The sequence below is a fragment of the Pan paniscus genome, chromosome 8 (assembly GCF_029289425.2).
Source record: "Pan paniscus chromosome 8, NHGRI_mPanPan1-v2.0_pri, whole genome shotgun sequence".
NCBI classification, from domain to species: domain Eukaryota; kingdom Metazoa; phylum Chordata; class Mammalia; order Primates; family Hominidae; genus Pan; species Pan paniscus.
Genome location: NC_073257.2, coordinates 34,996,203 through 35,022,557, shown reverse-complemented (window position 1 = coordinate 35,022,557; position 26,355 = coordinate 34,996,203). Strand labels below are relative to the sequence as shown.

General features: G+C 44.8%; 2 protein-coding genes across 6 annotated transcripts; both read right to left on the bottom strand.

Moving 5' to 3' along the window:
* Positions 1–11,351: 11,351 nt before the first annotated feature.
* On the bottom strand, positions 11,352–20,824 carry BMI1 (BMI1 proto-oncogene, polycomb ring finger). Of its 5 annotated transcripts, none has more exons than XM_034930091.4 (10): positions 20,686–20,824; positions 15,845–15,975; positions 15,421–15,517; positions 14,762–14,817; positions 14,620–14,670; positions 14,354–14,462; positions 14,233–14,278; positions 13,716–13,814; positions 13,292–13,372; positions 11,352–13,207 (listed from the first exon to the last, which is right to left on the bottom strand). In XM_034930091.4, exons 2-10 carry the CDS (start codon positions 15,954–15,956, stop codon positions 12,878–12,880), a joined length of 981 nt encoding a protein of 326 aa, XP_034785982.1. In that variant the 5' UTR covers positions 15,957–15,975; positions 20,686–20,824; the 3' UTR covers positions 11,352–12,877. The 5 variants fall into 5 exon arrangements, with proteins under 5 accessions (XP_034785982.1, XP_008973088.1, XP_034785983.1 ...); XM_008974840.5 differs by lacking the exon at positions 20,686–20,824 and adding an exon at positions 20,212–20,446; XM_034930092.3 differs by lacking the exon at positions 20,686–20,824 and adding an exon at positions 16,686–16,786.
* Positions 20,825–22,079: 1,255 nt separating this feature from the next.
* COMMD3 (COMM domain containing 3) lies at positions 22,080–26,072 on the bottom strand. Its single transcript, XM_008974838.3, has 8 exons — positions 25,845–26,072; positions 24,393–24,504; positions 24,220–24,283; positions 24,082–24,116; positions 23,675–23,735; positions 23,527–23,583; positions 23,371–23,430; positions 22,080–22,447 (listed from the first exon to the last, which is right to left on the bottom strand). Exons 1-8 carry the CDS (start codon positions 25,981–25,983, stop codon positions 22,388–22,390), a joined length of 588 nt encoding a protein of 195 aa, XP_008973086.1. The 5' UTR covers positions 25,984–26,072; the 3' UTR covers positions 22,080–22,387.
* Between the last annotated feature and the right edge of the window lie 283 nt (positions 26,073–26,355).

Below are 26,355 nucleotides of genomic sequence, written 5' to 3'. Positions count from 1 at the left end.
ATTCAACGGGCAATTGCATGTAATTACTGAAGTTATGAGACTACATTAATCATTTTGCAAACACTAAATTTAAAATTACTAAAATAATTCCACAGTTACATACTGGAATTAAAAATAAAGGCATTACTTAGTCCATAACCAAGTTAGTGGAACAGAAATATTACCTATAATGATGAAAGTAAACATGACTATCTTAAATGGTGCATCGCGCCTCTTTTGGGAAATAATGTCAGGATTTTAGGTCTGAGCCGACCACCCAGTTATTTCATCAAGTTTGTCAGCAGAGCAGAAGAGACTTGCACACTTCCATCCGGGAAAGGAAGATTAAAATTTCTATGCATGTTTTGTGTTTATGCCTTACTCCCTATTCTTCGCTTTTCAAACCTTTTAAAGTCATCTCTTTGCATTTTAAAGTTTTTCTTTTTAGTATTAAGGTCAATGTCAAGATGACAGTGGTTTAACTGGCCCCAAACTCCTAAATATATACCTGTACCTGTCTTCCTTTCCAGTAATTCAGAGGATGAAGAGATGGAACTAATCTTTTCCACTTCCAAAGAAACCCGTGATTGGGGGATTCCACACACGAATAATTTTGCTTCCCCAAAAGGCACCATGTAGTGCAAAGTGATTGATACTAAAAATGGGGGCTTTCAATGTATAAGTCCGAAATGCAGCATGTCGTTTTCTAAGGCGGTGGTGACATGCATAAAAACAAATCATTGGAGCTTGGTGTGTGAGTGTGACATAAATATCTTCCGTTTGGACTTGCGTGCGTTTTCTTAAGTAATTCAAAACTGTGCCCAAAGCCTGCATCACGAGCTGGAAAACACTAAGCGCCCTGCTCCAGATGCCGGTCAGCCCTCCCGCTCAATACCTCCCACCCCTTTAAAATGTTGGCGTTGTTGGACTTGTGTCAGAGAAGGTCCGTACTATCTTCTCCACCCTTTAATCAGTGCAGGACACAGCAGACAAAGACAGAAAGTGCCACATAAGAAACGACTCTAGAGAGCCCACCAAGCCCGCGTCCGGGTCACGCATCCCCTAGGTGCGTGTCCCGCGGGGATTGCGCCGCGGCTGGCCGCCCGCCTCGAGCCGAAGCCGGACGCCAGCGGGTCCCCAAGCGGGGTGTCCACCGGGTCGGCTCTCCTGGGCGCTGGCAGGCTGCCGCGTCCAATGTGGACAGGAGTGTCGGGCCGAGGGTAAGGGAAGAACGTGGTCCTCCCCGACCTCCTCGGCTTTTCCCATTCTTCCTAAGTTTCTCCAACTCCAACGAGTAGCTTCGCAGTGTCTGCGAAGTTTCTAACGGGGGAGGCGGCGCTGGGAGCAGGCCGGGAGCGCGGACGGGGGCCCAGCGGGTGTAGCGGGAGGAAGGGGCGGGGGCGCGCGGCCCCAGGGCGCCAGTGCGGAAGCGCCCAGCGGGCCGGGCCGGGGGCTCCCTCCCGCGGGGCCTCCCGGGGCGGACCCGGGTGCGGCGGCCGAGATGCGGGCGGTGGAGGGAGCAGGCCCCGACTCTTTCGCTCCCTCCGCGCCGCGGGCCGCCGGCCTGAGCTGGGAAAGGCGCGGCGGGCGGCTGGCGAGGAAGGAGGCCTCTGTCCTTTCGCTTTGCTTCCCGGGCCAGGCCTCCAGCTGGAGCCGCACTGTCGCGCGGGGGCCGGGGCGAAGGTCCCTGCCGGAGCCTCCCGGAGGAGCGGCTGCCCCGCGGGCGGGGGAACGGTGCGGCCAACTCGCGGGGGCGAGCCCGGAGCCGGCGGAGACCGGAACCCGGGAACCCAGGCCCCGCGGCGCTAGCGCAGCCAGAAAACTCGCTGCGGCCGCGCCGGTCGGCCTACTTCGCCCTGGCTGTCCGCGCGCGGGACGTAGAAGAGCGCCCTGGCCGGGAAAGGTGGGGAGGGGCTTCAGGCTCTTTCTTGCTGGAGTAGGGTGCGGAATCCCGCACCGCCTTACAGCTGCTGGCCCCCTAGGACCCCGCGGCGCAGGCCGGATCCCAGAGGCGGGGATAGGAGCCAATAGCTGATATAGACAAAAAAATAAAAAGCAGCTGCACCTCATTGCGCATGTGCGAGCTTCGTTTTTTTTTTTAATTTTTTGACGTCATTTCGCGATATCAAGTCCCAAGCCAAAATGTCTTGTGCATTGGTTACTATGAAGAATAATGGACTGTATGTTCTGACTCCTGGAAATTACTGCAAAAGTACCGAGAGATGGTTTTCAAGTTTTCTCAAACGTTTGAAAAAAAAAATAGTGTTTCCTGTTTAACCACTCTATCTGTCCGTTTTTTCCCCAGAGATTATCTGAGCCGAGAGTGAGCTCCGCTAAAACGTAGGCTAAATTCAAGGACACGGTGGCACTACATCTCATTCTTTCAGAGGAGATGCTTGCACTACAGTTTGGACCCTCGCTTTTTGACATTTCAGAGAAAACATCTAAATATTGCTAAAGCTGGATTACTTTACCTCCTACTCCAATATTACCTAATTTTTTTACGGTGAAAAAATAAAAGTTCCTATATGAACGATATAAAAGATGAACTACCTATATGAAGAAAATACTAATACTTTTCCCATCAGTAAGACAAATCTGGTCTTAAGGAATTGAATTATACAGAAATGCTTTTTATTCAAGGAATGCTTTTTTTTTTTGCCCTGGTGAAATAATATGCAATTGCTTATCATTTTACTTATAAGTCAAGGGTAACAGTCTTGGAAATTTACAAGTAAAGCTGAACGTATGCAAATAATTTCAATATATATATGGTCATATCCCAAAGAGAAACAATTTACTAATAATTCCTGGCTTAAAGAGTGTCTTGCAATACTAAAAACACACAATGGGTAAATGAAAATAGAGATCTCTTGTAGCCCAATTGAATAGAAAAACATTGAATTTTTTTTAAAATGTGGTTTATGTGTAATGCCTTAAATGTATGGCAAAAGTTTAAGAGAAAAACCAAGTAACTGAATCAGTTCTCTTTCTGGGAAAGGATATTCCCAGAACCCACTGCAGACCATGATAATGTAATAGACTTTTGTTGCACTAGAGTCTCTTTTTAGGTTTAGAGAGGCTATATAAATTGTGTATATTAAAGTTCAGGAAAATGCAGTTTCCTAAGTCTATTTTAAGGGTTGCTTGCAGAATTCAATGACAAGCTTACTTTATTGTAATGAATTTCCTAAAAAGTGTTCTCCAAACTGATAAGCATTGTAATAAGAATTATTTGAGCAGGGTGATCACTTGGTGAAAGTGAGGGGGAGTTCCACTGAATCTAGTAACTTCCATCTCCTTAGAAAATGACGGGACAGTTTGAGGAAAACCCCAATGAAAATGTCTTAAGAAAATTGTCATGAGGCATATTTAGAAAGAAACAGCTGGTAAACACATTTTCCCAAGCTTACTGTAACTGAGTTCTTCAGTTACCCTAGAAAAACTGTAATGTGTCATGTTCAAAACAAAAACACTCTCCTGAGGTAATTACTGATAACATTAATTTGTCTGATTCATGAACAGCTATTAATAAAAGCTTCTGAAACATCACTGTATCTTCTCAGTACAATTTACTCATAAGTTTTTTGGAAGTGTACTTGCCGAACTTAGGAGTTTTGTTGAGAAGGTTGGAAAGAAGTCAAAAATTGAGTGGTAATAAGATTCTATAGAAATGTAACCGATTCCAATAAAAAGTCCTCTGTACGGAAGTACATTATGGAAATGACGTGGTTGTCAGACCTAATTGCTTGGCTTTTGAGTCCTCAGAGAAGAAATTCTACAGCCTTAGGGGTGTAGCCTCAAAAGCAGCAGCGTTCCTGGTTTCAGTTTAAATAAAACAATGAAATCCATCATTATTCAAGTCAATAGCGATAATTCACATGAATATGAATGCACTTTGATCTTATCCTTCAATTCATTGAAAGACAGTCGTAATGAAAAAGGGAGATAATCTCTTTAACTTGGTCCAAAGCAAGTTGTTGGAGCTTTTCTTTCCTGAAAGACCGTAGAAAGGAACTTTTCACTAAAGCCTTGCTTTCCTATTTTTAAGGTGCTGATGGGGGTGGTTTGGCAAGCTACAGGTCGTTATGCTCCCTCTAGGAACCAAGCAGTGCTTTCTTCTTTTAGGTAAACTGTCTTATTTAATGAACTTGATATTCTGTGAAGCTTAAAGGTGAACCTCTTTTAATAATATACCTAAGAGTCATTTCAGGAGGCATTAATTTGAGTTTACCATCACTTGTGATTGAGACATACTATTTTCAGTATGCTTTAAAGCTTATTTAAATTAAAGAGGATATTTCAAGGTGCCTTGTCTTAGTAGATTTGCAATATCCAACGCTAGATCCTTAAGCATTCCTGTCCAGCTGTAAAGACAGTTAATGACATGTCTGTGCTATCAGAAAGTATGAAAGCACTTTAAAGTTGCACCTTACTTGTGGCTATTTAACCAAATTTTTAGACACTAGATGAGAAATTAGCAGTTTCAAGTTCTTATGTACAATTTGTCATTCTCCTTAGAATCCTGAAAACATGTGTCAGATATTTTAACATACAATCTATGGCATTTGAAATATAATTAAGTTAAATATTCATGAATGAGAATATCTGATAATGCTACCAGCTTGGAAATTGTTTAGCTTTTCATTGAGTTCATTAAAGATATCCAAGCTTTGTGCTAGTTATCAGTAAGTTAGTTTTTTTCCTAATAAGACTTGTTGAGACTTCTGAAATTCCCTGGAAGTCCGACAAATATTTGTTATGTTCAAAGGACTCTGACGCTTACGAAGATGAATAAGGCAGGTGCTTATCCTCAGGGAGCTTTAAACTTGGAAATTTCAGCACATTTGTGATTTACAAGAAATTTTAACCCATTAAGACCACTCAGCTAACAAAGCCGGGACAATTATTAAGAGCGAAGAAATTTGGCAATGCACATATTTCCCGAGTTATCCTAGTAGCTAAATAAAAGACTTAGCTAGATACTCTAAGGACTTTTCTTCAATAAAACCTGCTTAAAACATTAACAAGAGTTCTCTTGTTAAAAAAAGTTAAATTGGTGTTCTAGAGCCACAGAAAAAAGTAGATCCCTCAAGGGTTAATGCCAGTCGTTTTCTTTATGTTTCAAACCACGCAGTCCACACTGCCAAGGGTTGATGCGGATCATCCAATGAAATGGAAAAAAAAGTGTTCCATCCACTGATAAATAACTAGTATCCAGATGCAACAGTTAAGCCAATGCAAATGGTTACATTCTGGATTTCATGCAAAATATTCATGGTAGGCGAAGAAGAAAGATAGCAGCGGGTGCTTGTGCCTGTGGCTCTAACACAGAGGAAAGCCACTGTTACCAAGCGCAGACGCAACCATGAGCTCTTCTTTGTGTCGATGTTATTAGAAAGGGAGTGGGCGTTTGACTTCTTTCTTTGGCACCACCCTTATTTCTGATGTCAAGAAAAGCTTTCTAATTGGCCACTGAAAAAGAATTGCTGATCAACTCCGCGAAGAGGGCACCTGGGGCTGAGACTCAGCGACGCGCCCGGATTTGGGGGGCTCAGGTGCCCGCTGCTCGCGGCGCGCGCCGCCCTGTGCGCTCCCAGCCGCTCCTATTGTCTGCGGTGGGGGCAGGGCCCAGCCGGGGGCGCTGGCTTTTGAGCAGAGCTGAGGATTTTGGAGACTGAGGACCGGAGGTGGGGGCGAGAGATGTCACCGAAGGCAACCCCCAGGGTTTCAAATGCTCGAGCCCGAGTTGTAGGAGGAGGCAGAGGTACCAGCGGCTGCGGCGGCGGCCCTGGCTGCAAATCGCCGTCGTGTGGTTGCTACTGGCAACCGAGCCTCTGCCGAGCGCGCAGCCCCGCAGCCCCTGGAACGAAGGTGGCAAGGGAAGCGGCTGCCGCGGCGCGGCCGCGCCGGCTTGGCAGCCCACAGGGCTCTCGCTCCCGCCCGCGTCCCGCAGTCCCTCCGGGCCTTGACTGCAGCTGTGCGGCAAAGACGGCCGAAGGGCTCTCAGGTTGGGGGCTTCGCTGTCTCGGAAGCGTCAAGTGACTGGCGGCCTCCGCGAAGGCAACATGGCAGCTCGGGCTCCAAGAATGGGATCCCTGCGGTCGCCTGCGGGGCGGGGGCGGCGGGCTCCAGTTTCTAGGCCGGGAGTGAGCCCTGCCCGCGCCCCCGACTCCCAGCTAGGTCGAGCCAAGGGAGCCGCGCGCGCTGCCTCGCCTCGCCTTCGCCCCTCGGCCCTTTGTTCTCCACTGGGCGGGCGCCTCACGCTTCGGGGGCTTTTCATGAAAACCTCGAAGCCTCGGCCACCCGAGGTGGTGACACCGGCCCTGCTAGCACTCAACAGAAATGACTGGCATTCCCCGTCCCCGGTGGGGACCGGGCAGAGCAGGAGGCGCTAGGGCGGGATTCCAACCGACCCTCCCCGCGGAGCCCTCTCGTCGGGTAGGTTCCTTCCCGCCAGGCCTAAGCTCGCCGTTTCCCCTCCTCACCTCGCAGAGGGGTGAGGCGGGAGACCGGGGAACGGACACGCGGGGCCAAAAGACAGTGCCCGTCACCCTCACCACCCCAAGGAAATGAGATTCTCCCCGAGAGGAAGAGGAAAGCTGCTGGCTCAGAGTCGTCCTAGTCTCGAAAAATCGGGGTGTCAAGCGTGCTTTAGGTCTGCGCTGGATTCCACCAGGCTTTGGCGCGGGCAGAAGCCGGGGGGAAGGCGCCTCGCAGAAAGTACCCCCGGCCCTCCCCGGGTCTCGGGCCGCGGGGGCTGCACCCCCCGAGGGACGAGCCGCGCCCCGGAGCCGTCCGCCCGGAGCGCCGAGGGGGGTCGACGGCCGCGGAGGAGGAAGGCCAGGGGGAAATTTGCATTTCGTAAAACCGCGGTTAAGAAATGACGATGCCACGTAGACAAGCCAGTTGTGACGTTCAGCACAACGTGCTACTGAACTACCGAGATCCGCCACCAAATGGCGGCTCCGGCAGCCTGCTGCACTGATAAAGAGGACTCGCCCGCCGTCGCCCATTTTAGGCCGCTTTCACTTCTCCGCTGTTTCCCCAGTCCCTTTCCCCAAATCGTCCCTTCCTCTCCTGGTTTTAGGGCGCACGGGGAGCTCCCATGTCCGAGAAGCTTCTGTGTTCTGGGGATCCGGCAGGCGCGGGCTCTGCAGGAAGCCGCCGCGTCCCGGCAGCTTTCGGAGGCGATGTCCCAGCCTCGGCCCACCCGCTCCTCTGCCCGGCCGGGGGCGCCGGCACTCCCAGGGTCGCCTTGTCCGGGGACCCATTTTGGCGTCGACTTCGCGTCCCGAGACGCGAGCCTTTGCCCAGATCTTGAGATTCCCGCCGCGCAGCCACCCCTCCTCAGCCCTGTCACCCAGTCAAGGCTCTTTCCCAGGGGATTCGAGCGCGTTCTATTAAACGAGCCCAGCGGGAGGACGCTCTCCTCTAGGCCTTTCCAGTCACAGACATGAAGTCGCCTTCGGGAACCTTCAGGATGGCCACTTTATAACTTAATAATTTTATTTAAAATCATCCAACAAAACCCCAAACTCCAAGGACACCTCGTTCATTAAGGAGAAAGGGCATTGATTGGACTCGAAGAGGGAGGACAAAGAAAGGCGATTATCCGGCCTGGCTCCTAGCAGGGCGCGCTCCCGTGGGCTCTGCCCGCGAAGCCGCTGCCTCCCCGGGTGCAGGTCGTTTTCCCGCCCGCGCTGAACTCGGGGTACAGGGACACGTCGCTGCGCCTCGGCCTGCCGCTGTGGAGGGCTTCGGCGGGAAAAGGGAGCACCTCGGGAGGCAGCGAGCACCCGGCTGTCGCCGCCGCTTGCCACGGCGTCCAACTTTGGAGAGCGGCGTCGTTCCCCCGCCCCTCAAGCCCCTCAGGGCCTGACAATCTCGCGTTCAAATTTGGCGGGATCCGAGTCCGCAGAGCCGAGGGCGGCGCGAGGCGAGCAGCGCACGCGCAAAATGGCCTCCCGGTGCCCCGCGGCCTTGGCTCGCGCGCCCAGCAGGGCCGAACTGGGGTGGCGCAGTTGCGAGCAGGGGACTGGGCTGTAGCTGTTTCCACTCCTCTGTAAGATGCTAATTAGAAAATAAGGAAAAGGAGAGAGGCTGTTTCTTCTTTAAGGTGTCTTTTGGTAAAGGACCCCCTTACCAGAGAGGCAGCGTTGGTAAGGGGGGCCTTTACCAAAGGAGAAGTCAGGTGATTTCCCCCAGGCCGGTGTACTGTGCCCTTTCCACCGGGCACTAGAACCTAAGAAACCTGTTTTTTGGAAAGCAGTGGAGTTTCCCACCCCAATCACCCTCGCCCGGGCGTTATGCTCCACGCCGTGCGGTGCGCCCCGCTCTCCGGCTTAGTTGGAAGATCTTCCGCTCCTGAGGACTTCGGACCTGTGACTTGGGCTCCTGGACCTACTTCTCCACCTGCACTAACCTCGGTGTCGGTCTCGGCCACCATCCCATTCCTGGCATCCCACTTTCAGACGCGCTTCCCTATCACCTGGGTCTGCAGCCTCCCAAGTCTCTTGTCTCAACTTGAGTTCTGGCTAATTGAGGACAGAGAGTTGGACATCTCCAAATCCGCACCAACGTTGAAATCACGTCCACGGTGAAGTTTGCATTCCATGATGACCCGACAATCAGAGCAAGAAGTAGCATTTTACTGAAATGTAGGGAACAACACCTGCTATTTATGAAAGTGACTTCGGATAGTCCCGGAAGGGACATTTTTAAAGGCTAGGGGCTGAAGAATGAGAGTAGTTCTAACTCCTTTGTTGGAAGTTTTTATTGAGCGCTTACTATTTATTTGGAGGGCTAAAGCGACTTCCGAATGAGTTTTCCACTTGAACTTCTCCAGAACTCTTCTCACAAGAGTGCTACAGAGGAGCCTTTCCAGTGATAAATATGACATGACTTCTGATGTCGTCGACTTGATGAAGACAGAGTTGATAGTGAAGTTCTTCATGTGAGACCTCTAGAAATTGCACACTAAGAAAAAGAAACTGGTGCAAATAAAGGAAATCCGTTTCAAGAACCAAAAGAAGAAAAAAACGTTAAAAAAAATTAACTGCGGAAACAGGAAACACTCAACTGTGTAAACATTTTCGAAGACTTTCATAATCAAAACTGGGCGATCTTGAGATTTGCAGGGAGATCGGCTGGCTCAAGGTCTTCGCGGTGGGTATTTGCAAATCTGATTCTCTGCAAGGCTGGAATATATGGATATCTCCTTCTATTCCTTGTAAAGAACTCGGCTTGTCGCTTTGAAGTTTGTGGTCCTAATTTAGTTCGAGGGCTTTTTTTTGAGGAGTCAATTTTTTTAGAGCAACCTTAGAAATTATCACCTGTGTTAGTGTTCATTTTGTACATGAAGAAACATCCTAAAGTGAAATGATGTATCTCAAGAGCTTTAAGTTGGAGCTGGGTTCAGTGATCTTTGCACCAAATTAGTGTCTTAGAGGCATAGACGGTTTTTGAAAGGTTTTAATTAGTGTACTGTTAGATGCAGCACAGATCTAAAATGATGTCTAGTCGTTTTTCATATAATTTGATCAAGACCTTTTTGTTTTGGATAAAATGCAATGAAGACTGTGTGGGGGAAACAGCCAAAGTATTTTAAAAATCTTATGGGGCCTCCATTCCGACTAAGTACTAAACTAAATCAGAATTTCCAACTATCATTCCTCGTGTATTAGGAAGAAAAAGATCTAAAACATTTATCAAACCTTTAAAATACGAAGAGAAATGGAAAAAGTAACAATTGCTTCACCCCAGGATTTTAAGAGACTGGATTCCATGTGTAGATTGTTTCTAAAAGTAAATCCTATCCCCTCAAAAGATACCATAAAATAAACTATTTTAAAATACCAAACGTCCTCCTTTCGTGTTGGTCAATGCAAGGCGCATTTCACATGGGTATTTAAGTTCCTATTGTTTTCATAACAAAACCTTAATAGGCCCATACAATGAGTGTAACAAGACTTCACAGATTAACTGCACCTTCAAAATATTCGGATAAGAGGAAAGGATGAAGGAAAGTTCCTACCAGCTTACTCTGCCTGTTGCATTTTCCCTCCAGAGGTCCAAATATTATCACGTATGGATATGGAAATAGCAATATGGTTGGAAGGTTAAGACAACTGAAGGGCAGTTGTTTTTTCAATGCAGTGCAATTAACGGCCGGCAATTTTAAAACCAAAAAGTACTTGTAAAATGGTATGCATGTGTAAAGCAAGATAGATCACTATTTACACAACAGCAACCAGCCTCATTTTTCTCTTTGCATTTAAGCTAAAAATCTGTAAAATCAATTTAGGCATTTTCTCTGAAATATTTTGTTAGCACTAACTTTGTGTTCTAGAATATTTTCGGAAGCAAAAGTCAAACTTAAAGCTGACTTTTCCTGTACCCTGCTTTGACTACTAAAAGTTACAAAGTTAGCAGCTTTTGATAAGGGTTTTCATAAGGTTGAAATTTTCTAACATGGTAATTTAGCAAAGGTTTTTAATCTCAATTGTCAAACTGTAATAGCTGCTTATTTAAGAATACAAAACATAATCTTTAACAGAAAAAATTTTGGCTGAAATATGCTTTTAAGCTTATGCCATTTTCTAATTGAGTAGGAGGAAAAAAATCATTTTTCAAATAAATGGAAACATTTTCACATATGGTTAGTGCTAAGTAAGCCATAACTGCAGTATCTGATTAATAAGCAATTTCAAAAATAAATTCATCATAAAGAGATTGAGATGTAAAGTTTGAATTCCATGTTGATAACTTGGTTTTATGTAAGTCAAATGACAGTCCACTAGCATTTAAAGTTTTTAGCCTTTTAAAAATATTTTTTCATTCTTTATACAAATGATCATCCAAGGTAAAAATATCACTTGACACTTCCATTAACTTTTCTTTGTCTTAAACATCATGAAAAACTTGAGCCTAGAAAATGAGTTAAATTCACCAAAATTGGCAAACATTGGTAACTTTTACTTCAAAGACTGTAAATAAACAGATACATCTTTCAATGGGCTTTCAAGCAATTTTACAACAAAGCACGTACTTCTTAGCCGCATCACTATAAGTCAGCAATGTATTCTCTTTAACGTTTACCTGTTGTAATCCTCTATAGGTTTTCCATAACTTCTGCACATTGTGCTTTTCATATCAAATTTTTATTAAAGATCTTAGCTATTTTCTAAATGAATATCCTTTTTATTGGATTTTTTCCAATTACAAATGAAATTTCATTTTACATCTATAATTAGAAACAACACTTACAATGGGACTGTACAAATTTAGGTCAAAATAAAAATATATGTATCTTGTGACTTCATAAAACATCCTTTACTATATTTTTAAAGAAAGCAGAAGTAACAGCAATATATGTAAAAGTAATGATTTAATGACTATAAGCAAGACAAAGCAATAGAATTGTGCTTCTTTTGCAGACTGGGGACAATGAAATGTTTAGCTACAATTTTCCCATACAAACATGAAACAATATTCATATAGAATAAACACCCTCACAAATAACTGATGGGTGATGAACACACACCAAGTTCGACCAAAGCAAAAAATAAACTGAAAATTGTTGGGTGGGGTTATTCATATTTTAAATTCAACATGCTTGCTCTATTTAAAAATACCTGTAGAAGCTCATAATAAATAGCTTCTATTTCCAGACATAGCAGAGAAGGCATATTCCATTGTTAACTGTAAAAGCAACTCTTAAATTTAAAATTACTGCTATACCACCTATTAAAATAACTTTAGATAAAATGCCTTCTTTTAGCAACCTGCTGGTTTATTTAAAAAATTGTTTTAGAATTACAGTGATCAATATGCATTTTTAAAATACAATATTAATTCCATCATAGCCAATGGAAAATTAACACGGTTTCCATATTTCTCAGTTAAAGGTTTTTCTTCACTGCAACAATTTTTAAAGTAAACATGTATTATTAGAGAAAAGTATATAAAGTATAGAAAGATGTGCCAATTGCTTCTAATGGAACAGACTTTAGAATTAGATATCCACATTAAAAATATTCTTTGCTGGTAAGCAAGGCTCAACATAGGTTATGGGTATCTGCAAAGGTCGAACCAGTTGGGAGAATTTTAACAATCATTTCTGAATGCATGAAACACTATATTTCTTTATAGCATTTATAAATATATCATACAATACTGTTTCCTGTTATGTCATATACCAATATGGCATTGTACAACAAGCATAATGCCATCTGATTCTTACAAAAGCGAATCATTTAAACAAGTCAGTAAAATAAACGGTAGTACCCGCTTTTAGGCATACAGATTGTAAAACTGAAGTTCACTTTTCTTTGATCGGTTTTGCGTAGCAACAGAGAAGTATAAATCAAACAGGAATCAAAATGGCTAAATATGCAAGAAATCGTTATTCACAGTGACATGGCTACATAGAATGCATTATTCTATGCATATTCTTTCCGTTGGTTGAATTTCAAGATAAAAAGCACTTGTTTTCTACAGGTTCACAAAACAGCGTAATAACAAGAACAATCAAGGAGAATGTAATGTAGGCGTTAGTTGAGATTAACAAACTATGGCCCAATGCTTATGTCCACTGCAGAGTACTTCCAAATCCAAACAATGGTTACAGAAACCATTTCCCATCTTTCCTAACACAGAGAAAAAGTCTTGCCTGCTTTCCAAGAAACCAATTCTTTATACCAACAATCTTTCTTTTCAATTAACGTCCATAGGAGTATCACATGTAGTCCATCTTTTATAGCCAAATTTAATGTCACTACAAAAGAAAGCAAATTGGACGATAGTCACATGTATTAGCATCTATAAAGCTGTAATGGCATGAAGATATCTATATAAATCAGGGGTTTAAAATTTTTTTCCTTAACAGTCTCAGGTATCAACCAGAAGAAGTTGCTGATGACCCATTTACTGATGATTTTCGAGGTCTATTGGCAAAAGAAGATTGGTGGTTACCGCTGGGGCTGTTGCTGGTTCCATTCATAGTACTGGAAATGTGAGGAAACTGTGGATGAGGAGACTGCACTGGAGTACTGGGGCTAGGCAAACAAGAAGAGGTGGAGGGAATACCTCCTGCTGGGCTGTTGGCCTTGTCACTCCCAGAGTCACTTTCCAGTTCTCCAGCATTTGTCAGTCCATCTCTCTGGTGACTGATCTTCATTCTTTTACAAGTAGGTCGAACTCTGTATTTCAATGGAAGTGGACCATTCTACAAAGTTAAAAGGAAAAAAATTACTCTTAATTCTTTAAATATAGTTTACCATCATAATCTAACAACAGATATGCTACTTACCCTTCTCCAGGTATAAATGTAGGCAATATCCATTAGTGTATAATAATCCTTTAAAGGTTCCTCCTCATACATGACATCAATCTAGTGAAAAATACTTTTATTAATAAAGGAACAAAGGTAAATCTACATTTTTTGTCATTTAAATATAATCCAAAAGTGCTTTAAGAAACATATTCTCCAAACATTTTAACAAAGAAAGACTCCTGAAACTTCAAATGAGAAAAAATTATTTCTAGAGTGTTAAGGGATTTGTTTTCATAGCATAAAAGAGAATGTATACCAAATGTTTTAAGATAAATTTCAACTTTAGCACTAACTTTACATTTTTTTTCTATTGCTTTTTTGGGTTCAAAATCCAAAGTGAAAAATGTAATTAAAATTGTAAAATCTATATAAAATGCAAGAAGAATATAAAAGTAGATACCTGGAAAGTATTAGGTATGTCCATTTTACTTCTGAGAAACTTTCTTAAGTGCATCACAGTCATTGCTGCTGGGCATCGTAAGTATCTTTTATCATTCACCTAAAAGTACATTTAGAAAAGTAACTTTTTCAGTTACTTTAAGATATGAAGAAAGTTTCAATTTGATTGCTTGAATATAAAAGATACTAGTATCAAACAAAATTGGAGGTGACCAACCTCTCAACTAATTACACTGAGTTTACTATCATTACAAATACTAAATGAACAGATTCCTAACATAATCTTCAAGCATACCAAAGTATTAACTGTGAACTACTTAAAATATTTTTTAAGACTAACAATCATATATAAAATAAATTCTAATTATTAAATATCACATGTAGACCTTTCTTAAACATTAAACATGACCATTTTCTTCTATTTAACAGCCGAATATTCTAAAGGGCAACACAATCCCTGATAAAATCTGGAATCCAAACAATGTTTCTTCTATATGTTTTTGTAACATGAAACATACCTCCTCCTTAGATTTCTCTTTGTCTTTGTTTACTTTCCGATCCAATCTAAGAAAGAGAAAATTTATTAGTGAAACAATCTAATAAAACATTAGCATAAAATAGATTGCCTAAAGATTTTACCTGTTCTGGTCAAAGAATTCAATGGATAAGCTTATTATCTCATCATCAGTTATAATTCTCTTATCTTCATCTGCAACCTCTCCTCTATCTTCATTAGAGCCATTGGCAGCTATAACGATATAGTGAAATGTAATTTTTAAAAATCAGATGCCTAATAAATTTTATATATAAGAGGATGGAAGTGGTAAAGTCAATTTTAATACATTTTAATTCCTAGATAAGCTCTCCTCCCAAATAAAATGTCTTCCCTCCCCTAAAAGGTTTACCATCAGCAGAAGGATGAGCTGCATAAAAATCCCTTCTTCTCTTCATTTCATCTGAATGGGGAAAAAAGATGTAAACATTTGGCATAACACAAAGAACTAATGAATAATCTCTTTAAATTCATTTTCTAAGCAAGTTACTCACTTTTGAAAAGCCCTGGAACTAATTTGTATACGATATCTTGGAGAGTTTTATCTGACCTGAAAAATAATTAAAATAGAAAACTATGAATTCAGATGGCAAGAACTAAAAATGTTCATAAGTTTCTATAGTCTTTTTTGTGCTATAATATTTTACTTGATTGTGATGCTGTCTATAACTATATTGATAAGATAAAAACTATGAGAATAAAAGTTCTCTGTATATAGCACTTTTTAAATCAGTAGAAAAATATTTTATATTCACTAATAAATTCTTCACATTTGCTCAGTCAAAAGAAGTGTGCCTTTCAAGTTACTAAACTAGCTAATATGAATAGAGAATAAAGAGGAATGGAAGCCCTTTTAAATATTTATTCTTGCCTGTCATGAAGTCCATAAAGCAATGCAAAAAAGGTAAATTAACTCAGTTTTTAAAGGACAGTTAGGAAAAAAAAAATCTTAAAATCACTTGAATACTACTAAACTTTGTCTAAACTTGGTCACCATTAATATGGCAAGAAATTAAATGGCTACCCTCCACAAAGCACACACATATTAGTTATGTATTCAAGAGTAAATTTTCTATGAAGAAATAGGATTGCCTTCAGTAAATTATACAACTCCAATAATAATTACAAACAAGGAATTTAAACAGTTTCCTACCTTATATTCAGTAGTGGTCTGGTTTTGTGAACTTGGACATCACAAATAGGACAATACTTGCTGGTCTCCAGGTAACGAACAATACACGTTTTACAGACTAGAAGTAGAACATGTGAATTTTTTTATGTTTAGAAATGAGTGGATAAAGCATTGGTGTTAGAAACCCAGAACTAGTAGAAAACAAGATGGTGAAAGGCATTTCCAACTAAATAAGCTAATTCATATCCTGAGAACACATATATTGCATGCTTGTAATACAATCAATACATATTAACAAAAAGTCATTAGATGCAAGAGAAGAAAATGACTTCACCACTTTGTACCAACATTTCCACAGATTGCAGGAATCATTAATAGTTTTCAAATTCCAGGTCGAACTGTGAAATACGCATGATACAAAAGAGAGCTAAAGCTCGGTACTTACAGGAATGTAGACATTCTATTATGGTTGTGGCATCAATGAAGTACCCTCCACAAAGCACACACATCAGGTGGGGATTTAGCTCAGTGATCTTGATTCTCGTTGTTCGATGCATTTCTGCTTGATAAAAAATCCTGCAAGACACAGAAATAATGGCTATAATTCACAGAACAAGAATGGAGATCATCTAGTAATCACAAACCCTGAAACACTGAATTTATAAAACTCATTTAACACTGTACAGCTGGGCTGTCCTAACGTTTCTACAGAAGGAATTTACTCATCAGATCGGAATCAGTTCTACCAAACTGATGCAAAAGGATCCAACTAACATTACACTTCTGGTCTCTCAGATCATTCCTGTAGGAAGAAGAAAGTCTGGGGTGGGGGCTGGGAGCTGAGCGTATTAGGGTCTCTTTCTTCCATTTGTCCTCCAGCCCAGCAGCCCCAAGGCTGCTGCAGACGCCACACAATCCCCGCGGATATTTACCAACCACTAGGGCTTGTTCCAGGTCTCCGAATTTATTATAAAACTTCCTCAAGAATCTGCAAGCGAAAATCCGGGGTTCCGGTTGTTTTAGACGGTTCCAGCAAGCAGAACCTGGCACGTTTTTACGCGACGCGCAGGGAAAACAATTCTGCCCTCCCTGCATCCCTGGCATTTCCGGAGCCGGGTGCTGGGGCCGCAGGAGGAGCACCTCCAGTCGGCCTGGGCCGGGGCCTGAGCGCGACGGACGCCCGGGGGCCGGGATGCGAGGGGCGGATCCGGCGGCGCCCGGGGCTCCGTCTCGCTCCGGATTCGGAACTCGCCTCGGTCGGGGTTTCCATAGCAACTTACACTTACACTTGGCATCCGGCCACCGCTGCAACTCCGCGCGGAGCCCGGCCCGAGCCCCGAGCCTCGGCGGGCGTGCGGGGCGGCGGGCGGGCGGGGGAGGGGCGGCGCGCCGCGGGGGCGGGGCCGGCGCGGGGGCGGGGTGGGTGCGGCGACGCCGGGGGGGCGGGGCAGCCCCACGAGGCCACAGCGCTGGGGAGCGGGGATCGGGGACCCAGTCCTGGGCGGCGGGGACTCCGGAGCCTGCGGCAGCGCCCGCGAAAGGAAAATGCAAACCGCACTCTCGGCCATTTCGGACACTCCGGGGGCCTCTTTTCACGTCGACTTGGTGCGCAGAGCTGGTTTCAGATCTCGACTCTCTCGGTCTGTCCTGTCTGCAATCACTCGGTCAGAAATTTCACGAAGGGATTTTTTGAGAATTGCCAACTGTGCACTTAGCCCGAAACCGTCAGGGCTCAAATTGCAGAGATGTTTATTGAACCGAACCTCTTTAAAACTTCCTTCTCTAATGTGACGCTCTCCTGTAGATTAAATGAGCGATACAAAGTTTTGGAAAGGCTGAAAACTGAAATCTGTTTTACAAGAGAAGGAGAGGGCAAAGCCCAGTGTCTTATTTGGACAAACTATGCTGGGGGCAAGAAAAAGTACTTTAATCGGTACAATAGTGACAATATGTACAGAACCATGTGACCAGCCCATTTCCAACGCTAAATCAACAGCTTGTCAACCCAAAGCAGCGACAGGAGAGAAAAACAAATGTAAAACCCCCCATACGATGAAATGATATTCCCAACAGATATCTCTATTACAGGAAAGTCACAATGGGGAACTGTCAGCAACAATACACCAGCCGACAGTCAGGGAAGTCAAATACTTCGTGTAGTATTCTTGAAAAATAAACTTCAACCCCCCTCCTTCATTCATTTCAGAACCTGATACAAGACTAAGCTTCCAGACCTCACTGAAGTACATTCTCAAATCTTCCCTGAATGGAAATCCAGGACCTTTTGAAACTGGCAGTAAGATGTACCTGCGGTTTTAATTCCTAAGGTGTATTAATGCAGTAAAGGGAAACACCAATCAACACAGCTCAATGGCTGAAATTAAGAGCTAACCTCTAGAAAATGGTAAAAAACAAAACAAAGCCTCTCTTATGAAAGTGACCACAGTGGCAACTGGCGACCTCTACCAGAAAACTTCTTGTGTGACTGACTCCTCAGTTATCTCTGGATTACTTGTTTTGGAGAATATTGTCAACATATTAACATAAATCTAAGCGGGACACGGAGGAGTTGTAGGTAGAGCAATGACCCTAAAGAGTAGCAATATTTAAATCAAATTATACTTGGTAAATTAAAGAACAGCCTTCTTGGTGCTTAAAGAAAATTCTCCTTGTGAAACCACAGGATCTTTCCTAGAAAGATAGCAAGCTGATATTTCTGTTTGCCTGTGAAAGCATACTGCACTAAAAAACCACCGATCACGAAGTTCATGAAGGGGCTCCAATAAAAATAGCTGCCTTTATTTCTCCTCTAGCTTGCAGAAAACCAACACCACACAAAGACAAGTATTAACAAGGAGAACAATCAAACCTCAGTGGAGGGTTATCTACAGGTTGGCTTTGAGCATTTAAGTCACATGTACTTGACCAAAAGTCTTTCAAATTCATCTTAAGTCTTAATTCACACAATTCCTCTACCTCAGTTCAGAAGAATTTGGCCACAATCCTGTGACCATTTATAATGCTAATAAATACCACTGTTACTTATATAAAAATCAGTTATGTTTTTATGCCCTTTGAAAGTAGTGGCAACCTAATGAAGACTTCCAAAGTGTTTGACGTGCTTGATAAGATTTGAGAAACAATCTCTCCCACCTCAGAAGTGAAAACCTTCCAGGTTCCAACCCAGAAACTGCCAGTTAAGCAAACAAAAATTGCACCAAACATATCATGGTAAAAATACTCAACCGTTAAAACTTGCCATTGTAACACACTCAGTTGGGGCTGTCAGTTTTTAGGTGGAGGCCTAACACCCGGAATGTCAAAATGAAGGAAAACAGAAGCAAGTTCTTATGTTAACCATCAGCTTGCCTACTGCAATCTAAGAAATGCAAATGAACTCCATAGCCCCAGTTGGGGTTCACAGCCCAACATAAGCATGGGTAAAGTTGGGGTTAATTTGACTCCTGGGGAGAAAGCCTATCTGCACACTTAACATACATCCAAGAAGTTAGTGATAGAGTATTAATGGATTTATCATGTACAATTAAATGCTTAATTTTCTTACAAAAGCTTTATTTGTATACATGCATACAAAGTGACTTGTATATGGCGTTAAAGATATTTTACTAGGCATAAGACTCACACAAGTAGGTTATTTCAAACACTTCTGACTACACTTTGGGGTAGATGTATGGAATTAAATCTAAAAAATTATAATTTTGTTTATAAAATCAATCCCAGGGATTTCTGATCGGTCTACTTAAAACTCAAATGTTAACATATAAAGTCTCATAACTTGTTATATACTGTCAATAATTTGCATCCTTAAATATCAACTGTTTAGTGTAGCTTATAATGTGTTTCCAGAACATGGGAGTTAAGGTTCCTATAAAATATAGGTTGAACTACTCATAACGTTGTACACACCACCGACCTACACTTGCATTTGGATAAATATGCTCGGAATTTTGCCCACATTAAGGGAAGGGGTTAATACATGCTTCTCTTTCATATATTGAACCGTGACCACTAAGCCCACTAAATCCTTTTATTGCAAGTGGTAATGATCAAAGTCTCTCTACTTGTTTACTTCCAATTATTAACTGTAAATCTCTGGGAAAAAGATCATGCCATATCACTGTCAAGCCCAAGTGACTGCGTAAACATATGCAATCAACTTTTTAGTGCTCTTTTCCAAAGCATCCCTTTGCCAAATGACCTATGCTGACATTTAGCAAAACCTGTAAAAGATAGTGGACTGGAGTCATGATGCTGAGTGCATCCCTTAGTAGAAGTCGAGAGAAAAGTTGCAGTCTCCAAAAGGGGAAAAAAGAAAAAGGAGAAAAAGTAGTAGTGAGAAAGCAAGCCTCCAGCAAAGCTAACGTCCAGTCACCATCTTCACTCCACAAAAAGCTCCAAATTTGAAATGCCCACTTCCCAGGGAGCACCTCCCAAGTGATGTTCAGAGCACTTATCCAAGACTCCCAACACACACCACCTTGAAAACTTTAGCATTTTAAACACAAATGCAGGAGACCTTGGAAACAACTGGGAACCGCCATCTTACCAGCCATCCAATCTCAGACAAGTGTCCCCCCAACTTAAGTTAATAACATTTTCGTCGGGGCTCTCTCCAGCCTAACACCCACCTTGGCGGGATGGCTGCCCCCCACGCAACCCGTCCCTATAAAATGGGGGCGTTCTCTGGCTGCTGGAGCCCCTCCAGAGCCCTTTCTTCAGGAGAGGAGGGAAGCCACTTGACCCAAGCAGCTCCCGATTTCAGGAACCCGTCCCCGTTTCATCCAAATCTACCTCTCAACAAAGGGCGCTGCGGCCGGGAGAGCCGCCGAGGCTGGAAATACCAGTGCTCCTCTCGGGGGCCATGTGCGTCGCGAGGGTGCGGAGGGGCGCCTGGGGGAGCGGGGAACTAAAACGTGGGGCCGCGCGCGGCGCGCCGGGGCTGAGCGGGCGGCGGCGGCTGGAGCGGCGCCGAGCCCTGCTGGCGGCGGCGGCGCGGCGCGGGCTGCGGGTCGGTCCCGGCGCCGCGGGAGTCGGCGGGCGGCGGCGGGCGCGCGCTCGCGGGCGCGGGGAGGGCGGTGCGCGGGGCCGGCAGGCGCGGGGCGGGCGGCGCGGGGCGCGGGGCCGGGCGCCCACGCTGTCAGCGCCCTCCCGGCGGCGCGGCCGGGGCGCGGGGGGGGCTCCCCTTCCACCCGCAGCCGCCCCGAGCCCCGCGCGGCCCCCGCCGGCCCCCAGCCCCGTCCCGGGGGCGCCTCGCCTCCTACGTACCCGGAAAGAGCAGCCGGCGCGAGGCGATCGAAGCGGGCGGAAAAGACAATGAAAGTTAAAAGTCGTTCAGCAGAAAATGAATGCGAGCCAAGCGGCCATCTTGAAGCGAGCTGCAGACGCCGCTGTCAATGGGCAACCAGCGCGGCCCCGAGCACCCGCGGCCGCCACGCTCGTCTCATGCCGCCTCCGGCCGGCCTCCTCCTGCTCCGGCGCCTCGGCCTCCTCCGGCGCCTCGGCCTCCTCCTCCTCCGCCTCCGCCTCGACCTCCAACGCCTCCTCCTCCGGGGCCTCCTCCTCCTCCTCCTCGGCCGCCGCCGCCTCCTCCCGCTCCGCACTCGGGGGAGGGCGCGCGCGGAGGGGGCGCGATCGGTTTTATTCTGCGGGGCTGGGAGGTGCTGCTAAGCCGGAACGGGGCTCCCGCGCCCACATCCCCATTGTCTCGCCCCGATCTCTGCCTCTCATACTACGATTATTTCATAGTTGCTGTGGGGGAGGCGGGCGGGCGGGGGGCGCCGTGTGTGTGCGTGCGAGCGGGGGGAGGGGAGGAGGGGGAGGGGAGGGTGGAAAAAAATGCACCGCTGAAGGCAGAGTGGAAACTGACACCGGCTCCAAAATGGCTCGGAGTCCGCCCGCCCCCTCCCCCCGCCGCCCCCCCAGCGGGTCACGTGCTCCCCTCATTCCTTAAGGGCGGCCTGGGAATTAGTGTCGGTGTAGTCAGGCCCGTGGCCGCCCCCTCCCCTCCGCGCCGCGCGCCCGGCCCCCTCCCTCGCTCCGCGCCGCGGCGGCGGAGACATTTCTCCACAGCGCCACACGCGCCGCCCTGCTCCGCGCGGCCGCCGCTCCGGCCCCGCACGCCGCGCAGCCCACCCCGCCCCCCGTTCTTTCTTTCTCCCGGCCGCCCGCCTCCTCCCGGGGCGCATACGTCCCCCGGCCGCCGCCCCCCGGCCGGCCCCGCGGGCTGCGGCCCAGGCTCCGGCGCCGCGGCGCGGAACCTGCGCCCAAGTTGGGCTCGCGGAAACAACAGCGCCCGCCCCTGCCCGCCAGCCCGCGGCCGCGCCGGCCTCTTCCCCGCCCGCGGGCGGCCGAGGCGGGGCGCGCGCGGGCGACGGCTGGCTCCGGGCAGGGTCTCCGCGCCGGGCCGGGACCGGGCGGCCGAGGGTCGGGCTGGGGGCGAGCCCTCGGGCGCAGGTAACGGGCCGGGCAGCCGCCCGCGCCCGCCCCCGGAGCCCCGAAGCAGGGGTCTGCGACAGACCCAGGAGATCGCATCGTTTCCTCCGTGTTTAACTTTAATCCTGAGAAAAGGCTATCGTTAAAAGTTCACACTACTCCTATCTAGCTTCACACAAAGTAATAATTAACACACGAACTCAGATCCAAACAAAATATCATCACTCTTTGTGGAAAACAACACCTTATTTATTCAGGGTGTAATACTGTCTACTTCCTTTCAGAAGACTTGAAAAAGATCAAAATAGGATAAATGGACAGTTACTACTAAACGATTCGAATACTTGGGCAGTATCTTTCCCTCTTAACCCTTTCACACGTTTTTAAAGTGTCAAAATTGATGAATGGTATAAATTCAAAAGGAAAATTCTTTTCTACTGAAAAGGACATCCAGCTCGCACAAACGGTGGTTCAGCTGAAGGCAAGGCGTTTCTGGCTTTCCTCTGCACTCGGGCGGATCGTTAACTTCCCCAAGTTACAACTGAGTTGCTCTTTCCAGGCTTTTCGAAGCATCTTTAAGTTTCCCCACCAAGTCCTAAAAGACGTGTATACAATACCACGTTTTTAGGATAAAACATGGAAAGAAGTATCCAAGCTCAAGAAAGATGCAAGAAAAAAAATCAGGACACACCTTCCAAACAAGTTTAAAATTCAACAAGATTTTAACCTTTGACAAACTACTATCGGGCAAAAGAAGCGTTTCCTCGGAAATACCTCATGTTCAAATCGGTTATTTGCCCTCACACTGAAACATGATTTCTAACCAGATCCTTAACCGCCCAGATACATCTGAATTTTCTCAAGTTATCTAACAAAGGTTATGCTGTATACACATTTTCTGAAAGTTGAAAGTTTGATTCATAGTTACATTAAAACGACTCTGCAGAAGATGCCTTTGAAAAATTCAATTTCACTTAAATTTCCAGTAATGAGCTTCATTTTTTAAAAACTATGAAATAAATTCGTTGTCATATCCACTAATAAATGTCGTTTTGAATTTCCCCAGTCTTAAATGGGCAATATAAACAGTTTTAGAATGTTATGTATACTTCCCCCTTTATAAAGTCATTAAAAAACTGTTTCAAAATCCAATTTTGACAGTTTAATTCAATTTCTGAAAGCAAAGACATTTTCAAAGCCATGCTCTTAATTTTGCTTTATCTTATTGGATCAAACTCATCATGAATAGAAGGAATTTACACTAAACACTACAGAAGTTTATTTCAATCAGCAAGAACAGCAAATACAGACCAATTCTCTATTAATAACATCTTAATTTCAAGTGAAGCCTATCTTAAAATACTACTTTTGATGCCCCTTTCCCATTAAATCCTTAACCAATCTTCATTATCTGCTGACAAATGGTTAGATTAATTTTCTTTTGAACTTCCCAAGAGTATAACTCTCAAGTAAACATTTATAAAAAGACAGGCATATTTATAGATCCTAATACTGTACCTGTAATTGTTCCATGCTGCAACTAAAACTAATCTCTGGATAGGATGGGGAATCAGTGTTCTAGGGCAGGAAAAAAAACACGCAACAAAAAACGCTGTTTATTTAAATCAATGAAATTATAAATTTCATTATTGGATAAGACTTATCTATAAATACCTGTACACTTAAGGTCACCAAATATGCAGGTCTGTACATCCTATGAAGTTGATTGGTCTAAAATAACACAATAAACACGTAACAGCTTTTAACTCTAGGTTTTAAGAAGTTCCCTAAATCCCCCCCAGAGAAGTTTCTTAAACTTTACCTTTATCTGATATTCCAAGCGCCAAGAAACATCCATTATATGAGGGAGAGATCTGCCTATACTGAAAGATGCAATGATAACTTTGTACGTAGTCTCCTCAGAAGAACTTTTCAGTTATTTATATTTACTAAGAATGGCTCTACTTTCCACCCCCAACTCCATTTTAATCCATTCTGAATTTAAACCATTGTTAAACTTTACCATTCAGAATTTAAAAATAAAGTAGCATTTCAAAATCATCTCAATAAACGATCTTTAAAAACATTAGCTTAACTTCAATTGTTTGACATGCCCTTTGGCTCCTTTTCTTTGGGTCAAGATCCCGAAGATCTTGTTTCACACCAACACTCTCCATTCATACCTGCAAGTGAAAAGTGCCTCAGCTTGACACCTTATACAGTACCTACCTTCCCAGTAGGATTTCTAGGGAATTCTTATTATTCTGGAGAGGAAAAAGAAAGCAAGCAAGAAAGAAAAAAAAACATCTTTACAAACAAAGTAAAAGAAAAATAGTACTGTTAATTAAAAATTTTAAAGTAAGTAACCTGATATTCCGTGCAAAACAGTTCTATTCGCTCTCTGTCAAATTTACAGTCTTCTAGATAAGTGCTAGAAGAAAGAAAAAAAAAGCCAAAGTTCTGTCTCCATTTTTAAAACTGAAATTGAAATCATTAAGGTAGTATTTGAAAATAAATGGATATTTAAATAAATCCTGTACCTTAGAGTTGACTTGTCAGCTCGGTGCTTTCCTGCCTCTAGTATGTAAGTGGCAGCTGCTGCATGACAATGTTTTAAAACCACTGGGTCGATATGTTTCAAGTCTGGATGATCTAAAATAAATTAACTTCCAGTGATGCCTATGATAATAAATTCTTTACAGTCATGTTCCTAAAAAGGATATTTTAATTTGGGTTTAAAAACCCTTTAACAAGATTTAAAAAAAATCAACTATAAGGACAGTCAATTATAAGTAAATGAGATGAGCAACAAGATCAAGTGAAAAACAATAAAAAGAACACAACAAGAACTCTACTATTACTAGCTTCAATTAACTTATTTTGCCTTAATATTTTTACTATTAAAAAATATTATAGCCCCCAAAGAAAATATAACAATGCAATGGTCATTCTAACACTGGAGTAAATTCAAAGTAAAAACAAGATAAATATTTTACATTGTGTCAATTTTAGAATAAACTTCCATCCTAAAAATGATGAGTTTAGGGTAACTGGCTCCATGAACAAATACATCAAGGGGGTAGAAGGTAGGGCATGAGTTCAGAATATAAGATACAAATTTCAAAATTATATTAGTACTTTCAGGGTTTGACAGTCATCTTTTTTTTTTTTTTTGAGATTAACCCAGGTGGTGGTTACTATTTTCGTTTAAGAACTTCCACTTTCATACTTTTTGTACAAGTGTTTAGTTCATGAAACTACAGAAAAAAAACAAAAATTTGAATTGTTGGGATATTTATATTTAAGAAAATCATCTAAAAGCGATCTGTCTTAAAATATGTCTTCAATCCATACTGACACTGCACCTCCGCAGTCATTGACCGGATCGCTTAAAAGACACTCGCATCCTGGTAACTGGGGCGGATCAAAGTATTGTGCATCATAGTTTAAGGTTCTAGGCGTAGAACCTGTGTAAAACATGCTGAACTAGAGCGCTGGAGTGATCACAGCAACTTGAGGTATGCTCTAAGTTGGCAAATGTCAACACTATCTGACCTAGTAATTACTTCGGAAACAGACCCTTTTAAACCTTTGCTAGCCTAGCCCTGGAAGCTTGAATTGCAGGGAGCTCCCCAGATGAAGTCCAACTGTCAAAACAGCCGCAGCCTCAGACAAGGCTAAACACCTTAGATGTTTAGGCCACAAACAAGACTTGAACACCGGCTTTACAAAAGAACAAAGAGACTGGGAGGGAAACCGGGCCAGGAACGTGGAGCTGGCTCTATGCAGGTGCCAAGTGGGGCCAAAACAATGCTCAGAGTCTGCTCCGAGTCCTAGCAGAGCCACGTCCCCAACACTCCGTCCGGAGCGAAGGGCAAAGCCCGGAGACTTCCTCTTCCCGGGGCTTTCCCCTTCTCGCTCCGCCGGCTCCTCTTCTCCGAGCGCCCCTCCACCCCGGCGGATCCAGCTCCGAGCCGAGCCGAGCGGCTTACCTAACACGGCCTCGTCCGCCTGGGCGTCCAGCAGACTCTGGAATGCCGCCCGGAGGAGAAGCGTGAAGGCGTTGGAGTCGAAGGAGCCGGGATCCGCCAGCATCTGGAAGCCTTTCTGCACAGACTCCGAGAGCTCCATTGTGAGCGCGCCGTGACCTTCGACACGCACACCACGTGACACGCGCCGCGCGCTCAGCTGATGCGGCCGCGCGCGCACGCGGCTCGGGACGGCTGGCGGCGGCGCGGGCTGCGGGGCCTCCCCGCCTGCCTCCGCGCCCGCGCGCGGGTCCCGCGCCCCCAGCCGCCGCCTACGGCCTCCCACCGTTTCCGTCCAGCTCTTGCTTGTCCAGCGCAGGCCGCGGGAGCTGCCGAGCCTTGGCGAGAAGGGCGGCCTCGGGCGCTTTGTGGACGCGCTCGGCGCTTTCTCCTTGGTTCGGCGCTTACCTCGGACGGCCACCACCTCGGTTCCCTGAGAGACCCCGGGGAGACTGCGGACGGTGTCGGGATCCCG

What these genes read in the sequence shown, in the direction of transcription:
- COMMD3 (XM_008974838.3), bottom strand. Translation starts at nt 25,983, where the DNA reads ATGGAGCTCTCGGAGTCTGTGCAGAAAGGCTTCCAGATGCTGGCGGAT. An exon ending in TGTTTTGCACGGAATATCAG is followed by an intron (nt 24,117 to 24,219) that starts GTTACTTACTTT and finishes TTTCCTCTCCAG; the next exon opens with AATAATAAGAATTCCCTAGA. An exon ending in GCTTGGAATATCAGATAAAG is followed by an intron (nt 23,584 to 23,674) that starts GTAAAGTTTAAG and finishes GTGTTATTTTAG; the next exon opens with ACCAATCAACTTCATAGGAT.
- BMI1 (XM_034930091.4), bottom strand. Translation starts at nt 15,956, where the DNA reads ATGCATCGAACAACGAGAATCAAGATCACTGAGCTAAATCCCCACCTG. An exon ending in GAATTCTTTGACCAGAACAG is followed by an intron (nt 14,279 to 14,353) that starts GTAAAATCTTTA and finishes TCTCTTTCTTAG; the next exon opens with ATTGGATCGGAAAGTAAACA. An exon ending in ACATACCTAATACTTTCCAG is followed by an intron (nt 13,373 to 13,715) that starts GTATCTACTTTT and finishes ATTTTTCACTAG; the next exon opens with ATTGATGTCATGTATGAGGA.